Here is a 10,576-nt window from a genome sequence, read left to right as displayed (position 1 = left end):
TAGGTAACTTCAGTTATCTATGATGTAATTAACTACAGGGGCTTGACCTTATAGGAAGCTTTTCCCGAACCCAGCATAATATAAACCCTATTTAATTTCTTATATTAAATAGGAGAATTTGTCGGCCAATACATTGGTTTCGCAGACCAAATGGATGTCATAACTTTCTTTAATTTATTTGATCGAACCTTGCCCTCAATTTTTGTGTTCATCCTTCGGGATAGATATAGGATTTGAGGTAAAGCGCTTTTTCATCTAAACTATGAAAATTATGGGGTCAGTTTGACTTCATCTTTTTCAAAACTAATTTTTTTTTAAAAACGTCCTTCCGAAGCGGGCAACGGGATTTCAATTCCGATGACCGACAGCTTCTTACGGGCAAACCCCACACCAAAAATAGTGCCGACAATACCATAACAGCAAAACCTAGGTCTGAAGACTCCTTGATACTTTAGTTGTCATATATTGCTTGTGTGACCTCTCAACCATTAGAAGATATAAGTTCAAAACCTTAAATTAGCATTAATATATCCATTATATATTATTGGAATAAAATTAATCCACTAATATGACCTAGGATATCTCACCATTAGAGCAAAATCATAAGAGCCATCTCTATTTTTTCTTATAATCAAGAGGATATATGTTATATTTGTAAGCTCCTATAATGTTAAAGTAATAAGTATTACCAATCGCATCTCTTGATTTTCAAGACTCATGGTTTGTCAAGATAATTAGTTACTAATTTTTAGAAATTTTTGTAATGAATATTCAAATCCATGGTGCGTTTTTATAAAGAGAGGCCATAAGGGCCTGACATTCTAATTAAATGATACATAACACTAAAGTTGTGTTTTATCATGTTTTAATAGCAATTAAAGCTAGTATCTTAAATGAGGCAACTAAATATTTCACAACCAATTATTTCGCCTTTTAAATCTTAACATTGATGTGACTAATTGATGCTCTATTGATTAGATTTATAAAAAAAATAATTCAATGAAGATTTATAGCTCAAATTTGTTACCCCCAGGGACAACAATTTCTACGAATTTTTTATAATAATGAACACACTCCAACATGATGGGACTAAGGTGATACCCAATTCAAATATATAAATTATGTGCCCCATAAAAGAACCAACCATTGGAGTGGGGACTCAGACATGGTCCCAAGAACCAAAATAAATGGAGCATCCTACATTCTCAATAATATGGTTTGTGTAGCATTTTTTGCCAAGACAAATAATTGACATTCCTTTGCTTGAACAAGATATATTGTTTATAAAACATGGTCTTTAGGTTTATTATTTTTCTCAATTTGACCTAGCATAATGGGGTACTATGTATAATTTAAATTAATCATGTTCCATCATTTTTGGTTTATTCACTCAATCAAATCATTTTTTAAAAATATTTTTAAACATAATTTTAGTGAAGATGTTATTCATGCTTAAGATATTACTTTAATTAATTTTATAATATCTTTTTAAATAAGTTATTTAGTTACTACCTTAAATAATTTCCTAATATATGTCATGAATATATAGAGATGCACATATACTTTCTCAAGTAGAATTTGAATTAGATGTGTATGTTCATTGATTTATATAGTTAAACTTAGTGAGTAGTCATCATTTATCATTCTTAATTTAGGTAAGCTTTTAAATTTACCAACCTAACTAAGTTATTGTTCTTATGACATGCTCCATTTGCTTCATGCAAAAAAGTTAATTTTTTGAGAATGTATGGTTGATTAATTCTTGATAGGTACATCATGCATGTAGGAGAATGCTTTGTGGGCTAAATATATAATTAAAATGTAAGTTGATCTTTAAAGAGGTAAAGAGCCTATAATTGTCTTTCAACTTTTGCCTTGAGCATTAAATTGAGAAAAAAAAATAGTTTCTATTAAGACTAACACTAAAAATATAGCTTATAAAAATATTTTAATATAGAAGGTCAATAATTAAAAAAAAAATTATAAAATAAATAAAAACATTTAAATGTTAAATATATATTATATGATAAAGTGTCAGAATAATCCATGAAAATTTCTATGAGACAGTTTTAGTCCCAGACTTTATAGAAATGTCAAGATAATCTCTGTTTATTTCAAAATTAAGCTCTAATAGGCCTCCATAAGATTATTTCTACCCTAGTTTACAGAGCATAGAGATTATTTTGATATTTCTAAAACTATGCGATTAAACCAACCCCATATAACTACTCACGTACTATTTTTTCACTTTTCTCAATAATTACAAATAAATTTTGAAAGACTTGCATACATATCAATCAATCTAAGGCATTTACATATCTATTACTTAAAACTTCAATTCTCATGTATTTCATCTTGTAAAAGTTGAAGTAGTGATATTATTTACATGATATTAAAAATTTGATCTTTTATATATGATATGAAAATTTTGAGGGATATAAATGTAAAAAGGTAAAATCTAGCCCTTAGATATATGTGCAAAGGAATTAGCTATCATGTACCTAAATGTTCCAAAATTTTAAAGCATGAATGCAATTATGCAAATCCCATCTTATAGAAGCTACACTAAAATTTTCATAAATAAGAAATACCTCCTATTTATTTAGGTCTAATTATTGCATGCAGAGAGCGTACGAAATTCTAGATCGTTCTTCGCACGCAATAACCGCTTCTTATTAAGACCGGCAATGCAATATGAAAAAATGTTAAAAAAATGAAATCTTTTTAGCGGGCATTGTACTAGCATCACTAGTAAAACAGGATGGCTACATAAAAAGCTACAGCAATCTCTGTCATAATTTTGAACAACAGAGACATCTCCACGCAGTGGCTGTAAAGGCGACGCAGCTCTTCTGGCTTTAATCATGTTGAGCTAATAGGAATTTAGCACTGTAGATAGAGAGAGAAAGAGGGCGGGCGCAAAAGCGCGGCATTGACTCCAGGGGGAGAGGAGAGAGAAGTAAAGAGGCGAGGTTTCAGGTGTAGAGAGGGAAACGTGACCTATTTGAAGAGATCCAGATCTTGCTTCACTCTCCTCCCACTCTCTTCTTCTCCGGCGACACGCACCACAAAGAGAATAGGGAGTAAGAAGCTATGCGAACGAATAAAGAAGGTGCACTGTACATCTACTTTCAGAAAGCAGATCATAGGATGGCCGCAGCTGTTTAAGCAAACTAAGCAACTCTTTTCTTCTGTTTTTTTCACTAAGAAGAGCAAAAAAGGCGCGAACTTTGGCAACTCCTCCGGGCATGGATGCATATGAAGCAACCAAAATCGTTTTTTCCAGAATACAGAACTTGGATCCGGAGAACGCCGCAAAGATCATGGGGCTTCTCCTAATCCAAGATCACGGCGAGAAGGAGATGATTCGCCTTGCTTTCGGTCCTGAATCCCTTCTCCAGTCCCTGGTTTTCAAGGCACAGAGAGACCTCGGACTCCTCGCTCGCTCGCAGCCGCTCGCCATCCCTTCCCCTTCCTCATGGTCGCCGCCCTCCGCCGGCGACGAGCTCATCGACCAACTGCAGCTTCAAGCCGGCGAAGACATTGGGTGGGCTCACCGCTGCTTCGCCGGCGACCCATGGAAGCCTTGTCTCTACTTCGCGAGGGGATACTGCAAGAACGGTGCTAGGCGGCGGCGGTGGCCGCCGCCACCGCCGCCCTCGAACGATCGAAGAGCATGCGGTTCATGTCCTCTGCTTCGATCGGTTTCCCTTACTCGCCGACCGGACCTTTACCGCCGTCGCCGAAATGCATGAATATGAACTTTCTGCTTCAACAGCAGAGGAGCGATAGTCAAAGGTGACACCTTTTTCCTGAACTAATCATGCTCCCCTTCTTCTTCTAGATGTTAACGTTGACGTTTTAACCAAATTTTTGATAGGGGTGTGGCGGCCCCCGCCGCTCTGATGCTGGGAGGAGAAGATCTACATAAGTTCATCGGCCGGCCGAAGGTAGAAAGGAATGATTTTTCATGCCTGGCAAGCCCTGTTTCAAGACAGATTTACTTAACCTTTCCGGCGGACAGCACTTTCAGAGAGGAAGATGTTTCCAACTACTTCAGGTTGGTTCTTTTGACATAAAAATCAAATCTTTATCATGTTAATGTTATGAAAATCTCATCCTGGTTTCGATTTTGCAGCATCTATGGACCAGTGCAGGATGTGAGGATTCCCTACCAGCAAAAGAGAATGTTTGGGTTCGTCACCTTTCTTTACCCTGAGACTGTGAAGCTAATCCTTGCAAAGGGTAATCCTCACTTCGTCTGCGATGCTCGAGTTCTTGTCAAACCTTATAAAGAGAAGGGGAAAGTTCCAGACAAAAACAGGCACTCAGTCTCACTTGCTCCTCTCATTAAAGCAAATTTTTTTTTTTTTTTTTTTTTTTTTTTACTTATCAAAGTTCTCGTCTTTTCTCATTGATTAGGAAGCAGCCGGGTGATAGAGGAGATTTCTCTGGTTGTACAACTCCTACTGGGCTGGATTCCAGAGACCCATTTGACTTTCAGCAGCTAGGTGAGTTATAACTTATAAGGCCATAATCTCTCTCTCTCTCTCTCTCTCTCTCTCTACGTTTTTCAAGTTTATCGTATTAATTTTTGAGTTTGATTTCAGGATCAAGAATGCTTTATTCGAGCAACAACCAGGATATTCTTCTGCGCAGAAAGCTTGAAGAACAGAGAGAGCTGCAGCAAGCTATTGAGCTTCAGCAAAGGCGGTTCATGGGTCTCCAGCTTCTCGATCTGAAGCGGATCGATATGAACTCTTCATCATTTCCGATTAAAACCACTTTGGAAGAAGGTGGTGATTAGTTGTTGTTGTTTTGCTCTGTGGTGGAAGTAATTAATGAGACTGAAACGGAGAAGTTAATGTGGATTCTGTTTTTACTGTAAATAGATAAAAGTTCGGTGCTTGGGGTTGTAGATGCTCTTGCAGACATGGAGGAGACGAGTCCCAAAAAAGATGGAGATTTCCAAGAAAGGTGGTTCCTTTTGTAAGATTAGTTGATTATTTGATTAAATGAATGGTTCCTTTTCCATCCACCCGTTTTGTTTTTCTTCTTTTTGCAGCACTAAATGCTCTAAAGTTTGAGCTTTTTTTTTTCCTTTTTGGAAGGCTAATGAGGTTTTTTAACAGGGCGGAGCACAATCTCCCAGACAGTCCGTTTGCGTCGCCGACCAAGTTGGCTGCCGCCGGCGACGGAGGCGATTACTCTTCTTTGGTCTCTGAGGCCGACGCCGGTGGTTCGACTGCTTCTTCTTCTTCGTCCTCTTCTCTGTTTACCTCCACTTTACTGCCTGCAAATTCTGCATTGGAAACCATGGCTTCCTTCAAATCTTGCTTCTTTCAGATGCCCAGGTTGGCAAAAAAAGAAAATATGTTTCATGAGAGTTTAAAATCTGTGAAAATATGTTCTTACCGAAGATTAAAAATCTCATCTTTGGATGTTTTCTCGCTTCAGGTTCTCCTCCGGCCCCGGAGCAGTTGGTCTGTAACGCATGGAAGCTATAAAAGTGAGAATTTTTTCACTTTTTTTTCACATCAGAAATCATTCAAAAACCTTTCCATGCCATTGTTTCTGATATCCAACCTCATAAATATTTTTCTAAATCTCTCGCAGGGGAAAAAAGAAAATGGAACAGTTAGGAAAAGAGAATAGTTAGCAAGTTGCAGAATGTCCAACAGTCGTCTTTCTTTGTTTCTCTTAAAGTTTTAATTTTTATAGCATTTTAGTGAAAAGCCATGATTGAGAGTGATGGAGGAAGCAGAAGAAAATTGATGAAATCAATCAGAGGCTTCTCCAATGAATCATACGGCTGTGAATGCCATTAGAAGTAGATCAGTACAGCTGAATAGGGAATTACAGATATCAACACAGAAGAAGAAACTAGAGAGAAAGAGAGAGAGAGCAGCAGAAGAACTAGCTTAGATCTCTTTCTTCTTACTCAATTAAGTTTTAGTCTCCTTTCATGTTTGTATTTCCTCTGTAGGAACTGAAATCCATAAAATACTGAGATTCATAAGAAAGAAGTGGAAGTCTGGCAATCAAGTACTTATAAGGACTGGTCTTAATGTAACCAATCTCATTTATGTCAAAAACAAGTGACCTCATTTGGCATATATGTTGATTAATTTAAATTGAGTAGGATGTCAAAATAGTCTCTCATTATTTATATTATCTTTTTAGTCTAAATGTCTATAAAAGTATTAAAATAATTTATGATTATTTTAAAATTGAGCTCTAATAATCTTTCATATAAACTATTTCAATCTATATTTAAATAGTATTTGAGATTACTTTAATATTTTTATAAACTCTAGATTAAAATAGAGGAGATTATATTGACACTTAATGTAAATCTTCATTTTTAAAGTTATTTATAAAGAGTCAACAAGGTTGTTTATTTATAAATACAAATATTATTTAAAAGTTACTTATAAACTATAGAATATAAAAATATACAACTAAGTATTATCAAGTGAAAGATTTTCTTAAGGTTGATTGAATCGAGTGAGAATAACTCATACAAGCATATTTTTTTACCAAAAATTAGATATTGTGGGTGAAAACACGTCTAGCAGGCCTCGTGGGCAGGCCTTGTGGGCATGATAAACCTGTCTACTCGTAAGAATAGGAGGCCTGATAGGCTCATCTAGTGATAAGATATAACCATCATCAGAAAGATATGTTAAGGTGGCCTGTCGATCTCATCGCCGTTGTGACGATTGTCCTATAATGACTGTCGAGCTGACTTGTTAGATTAACCTAGCTGACTAATCAAGTAAATTGGCTAATATGATTAGCTTGGCTGTCAAATTAATCTAGCGAATTGATCAATCAAATTCATCCGCTTAGTTCACCACAGTAGTGATCTTCAGAATTGACAAAATGAAAAATGTCAAGATTGATATAAAGGATTAATATATGACACATCCTCATTTATGAACCATCTGACATCTACGTCACAATCTTATCATGGAGACATCGTGGAAATATTTTAGACACTACGACTCAAATTTTAATATTTTCTTAAAATGTATAAATAGAGGACTTTTCAAGAGGAACATGTAGTTCAGTTTCGGAGCTCACATCGTTATCTTCTTTGCCCTCCTTGCATAGGTTTTTTTGGGCTATGTGAACCTGCGGATTATACAATACTCCATATTCTAAAAGATTCAACACATTATATATCATCTATTTTCTGTTTATTTGAACTTTTTAACCAAAACTTTCGCCAAAGTTGCATGTCAGAAATAATCTAAAATCAATATAATTTTTTTAGTAAATTATTTAAAATATGCAAACATTGAAGATTTGTACCTTCTTTCACTTCATCTCTAAAAGAAAGCTAAAGCTAAGCAACCGAAGCCTAGTACTCAAACAATTAATTTGTAGCTTCAGATTAATTTAGAGGTTTGTTTGGGGCAACTGACCTTATTAAAAAACTACTGCGCAGAAGCTGATGCGGAGAAGCCATGTGTTTTTTGTCTTTTACAGTTGTGCTAAAGCTATTTATGATAAAAAGACTTGTCTGTTCATGTATTGTTGTGATGTTTATAACAGAACCGATCTAATTTGAGTAACTCATACATGAAAAAAAAATAATAGATTCAATATCCCAAAAAGCCATAAGTTCAAATATTACAATACAAACTGATATCTTACTAAACATTGGGTAACACAAAGAGCAAAAGTGAAAAAATAAAACTATTAAAATAACAATTAACATTATCATAAAATTGAATTTGAAATGAAGATGATCAATTTTATGAGATAATTTCTTCTCAAAAGATTCATCCTATATGATAGATGTAAAGCATATTTTTATTGAATCTTTATTTTGATAAGAAGTCTATGTAAAGCATATTTTTATTGAATCTTTATTTTGATAAGAAGTCTAAAGAACCATAAGTGTGGAAAACAAAGATTAAAATTTATAAGTCAAATGTGAGTTATTTATAACTACAACCATTATTTAAAAGTTTCATAAAAACTATAGTATATATAAATATATAATTAAGTTATTATCAAGTGAAATTTTTTTTTTTATGGGCTATTGTATCAAGTGAGGATAACTCATGCAAGCATATTGTATACCAAAAATTAGTTTTTGGTGGCCAAAACACGAGTCTTGTGGACCTCATGGGTCCGATAAGCCCATCTACACAAGAGATACAATCATGATTTGAATGTTCTTCTAAGATAACTCACACGAGCATATTGTATAGTAAAAATCATATTTTGTGGGACAAAACACATGTCAAATAGGCCTCAATGGCGTGATAAGTTCATTTAGTGATAAGATACAACCATCACTGAAATGATCTCCTAAGGTGGCCCGCTGATTACACTCACCAATGTGAACTTTCTTGCTTCAATTGTCGAGCCGACCCTAAGTAAATCAACTTATCAGATTTTTCAAGCAATCGAATTGCCCTAACAAACTGATCAATTAGATTCATCACAAGCCTTATTGATAATCCTTGGTATTTAAAAAAAATGAAAAAGTCAATACCAACATCAAGAACTGGCATATGTCACAACCTCATTTTTGAGTCGTATGACATCTATATCCCAATCTTATCATCAAGACATCGTGAACATATTTTAGACACTATGACTCATCTTTTAATATTTTCTTAACATGTATAAATAGATAAGAGAGAGATGCAAGGTGGAGGGGAATTTTTAAAGCCTTTTTCATGAATAACATATTGTTCAGTTTTCGAGCACATATCCCCTCCTTGCATAGTTTTCTACGTGTTATGTGAACACATGGAGAGTCCATGACCCGACATTCTAAAAAGATTCAACACGTCATATATCATATATCTTCTGTTCATTTTAGCTTTTTCATCCAAAAGTTTCGCTAAAATTGCCGGTCAGAAATAACATAAAATCTTTTTGTTAAGAAATAATGCTTGTAAAGTGTGAACATTGGGACAGAATATTATGCGTGTCATTGTATGTGAGGATTGGTGGTATTGTGGTTATACGTGATGTCATTCACCACAATAATATCATTATAATATAAATAAATTTGTATTTATCTACACTTATCTATAGGGCTGTCAAAAAAGCTCGTTGTTCGCGAACAGTTTGTGTTCGGTTCGTCAATGAGTTTGTGTTCGATTCGTTCGATAGGTAAACGAGATAAACGCGAACAAATTTTTTTCGTTCGGTTAGTTAAACGAACCAAACACGAACAGTGATGCGTTCGTTCGTGTTCGAATCGTTATTGTTTGAAATATAAAATAATATAAAATAATTATATATAAAAAATTTATTATATTCTAAAACATTAAATTTTATAAATTATAATATATAATAAAATAATAATAATAATATATTAATATACTATAGTAGTAATATACTAATATAGATATTGTATATTTATATAATATAAGTCGTGTTCGGTTCGTGTTCGGCTCGTTCGTTAAGAAACGAACACGAGCTTATTTCAAACAAACTAAATTTTAAACGAACCAAACACGAACACAAGCTTTGTTCGTTCGTGATCGATTCGTTTACACCCCTACTTATCTATACGCACGAAATATTTAATCGAGCATTGAAGCTTTGAAAGTGTCATGATACACACATCACTAATGTTGTTACATTTATCAAATAAATTTTATTTTTCATTAAATTTCTTTATCATGACTATATATATATATATATAATTAAGATTGGCTAGAAAATATGTATTACACTAATCCAAAATTATACCAATAAAAAAGAAAATAAAATTTAACGAAAATTGACCAAGAACATACTAATACAAATACACATTCCTGTACAATGCAAATTCCACAAAATATCTTAGAACATTTACATTCATCCACTTCAAATTTTATCTATTCACATACCCAACCCCTAAAACCAAATATTACATAAATACCATCTCATCCATGCATGAAAATTCGCATTTATTTTTCAAAAAGGTCAAAACGATGATATAAATCATGTAAATCTTAGATGGTATAAATGTAAAAAATAAAAATATAGGCATTATATATATGTAAATACATAGGAATACCCCCAAAAACTGTTATTTTACCCATCTTCCTCATGTCCGGCGTGAAGCCATGCTTCTGGTCCTGTACGTGGCCTTCTCCGCCGTCATCATCGCAAACCTCCCCCTCGATGAACCGCCCATCGTTGTCTTCTCCAACCCCGTTTCCGAGCCCCCCATCACCGCCGGCAAACACTGCTGCACCACCAGCACCGACGTCACCGGAACCCCAAAGTCCGGCGAAGCGAGCAGGTCCCCGATCGGCCCCAGCTCCGGACACTCACTCCAGTCGGTCAAACCGGCAGTCAACGGCGATCCCACCCCGCTCCCCTTCCCCACAATGTACAAATCGTGCCTCCCGTTCACCAGAGATCTCAGCGCCGCCACCGTGTCCTCCGCCGTCGAAGCCTCCGTTTCCGCGTAGATCACGGATTCATCGCTCACGTACCGGAGCCGGAACTCCGTCACGCACTCGTCGTCGGCCATGGATGATTCTCCTTCCGAGCTGTTCGGTCCGACGACGCGGAGGACCGTGAGGGAGTCGGGGCGGGGGGCGGGGGCGGG

At 35.4% G+C, this 10,576-nt stretch overlaps 2 protein-coding genes across 2 annotated transcripts in view; one reads left to right on the top strand and one right to left on the bottom strand.

The window, feature by feature from the left end:
* The first annotated feature begins 2,806 nt into the window (after positions 1-2,806).
* Positions 2,807-6,128, top strand: LOC110037414 (zinc finger CCCH domain-containing protein 23-like). Its single transcript, XM_020742060.1, is given in 10 exon segments — positions 2,807-3,630; positions 3,633-3,798; positions 3,881-4,060; positions 4,139-4,324; positions 4,423-4,511; positions 4,611-4,796; positions 4,893-4,977; positions 5,133-5,354; positions 5,458-5,509; positions 5,617-6,128. Coding segments are annotated over 9 exon segments (1,530 nt in total). The 5' UTR covers positions 2,807-3,248; the 3' UTR covers positions 5,492-5,509; positions 5,617-6,128.
* Positions 6,129-9,982: 3,854 nt separating this feature from the next.
* The window catches only part of LOC110037391 (cation/H(+) antiporter 15-like), an 8,652-nt gene continuing 8,058 nt past the window's right edge, over positions 9,983-10,576 (bottom strand). Inside the window, 1 exon segment of the mRNA XM_020742032.1 lies at positions 9,983-10,563. Coding sequence (XP_020597691.1) covers positions 10,067-10,563 — 497 coding nt within the window. The 3' untranslated portion in view covers positions 9,983-10,066.

The sequence above is a fragment of the Phalaenopsis equestris genome, unplaced genomic scaffold (assembly GCF_001263595.1).
Source record: "Phalaenopsis equestris unplaced genomic scaffold, ASM126359v1 Scaffold219149, whole genome shotgun sequence".
Taxonomy (NCBI): Eukaryota; Viridiplantae; Streptophyta; class Magnoliopsida; order Asparagales; family Orchidaceae; genus Phalaenopsis; species Phalaenopsis equestris.
This window is presented reverse-complemented; position numbering and strand designations above follow the sequence as displayed.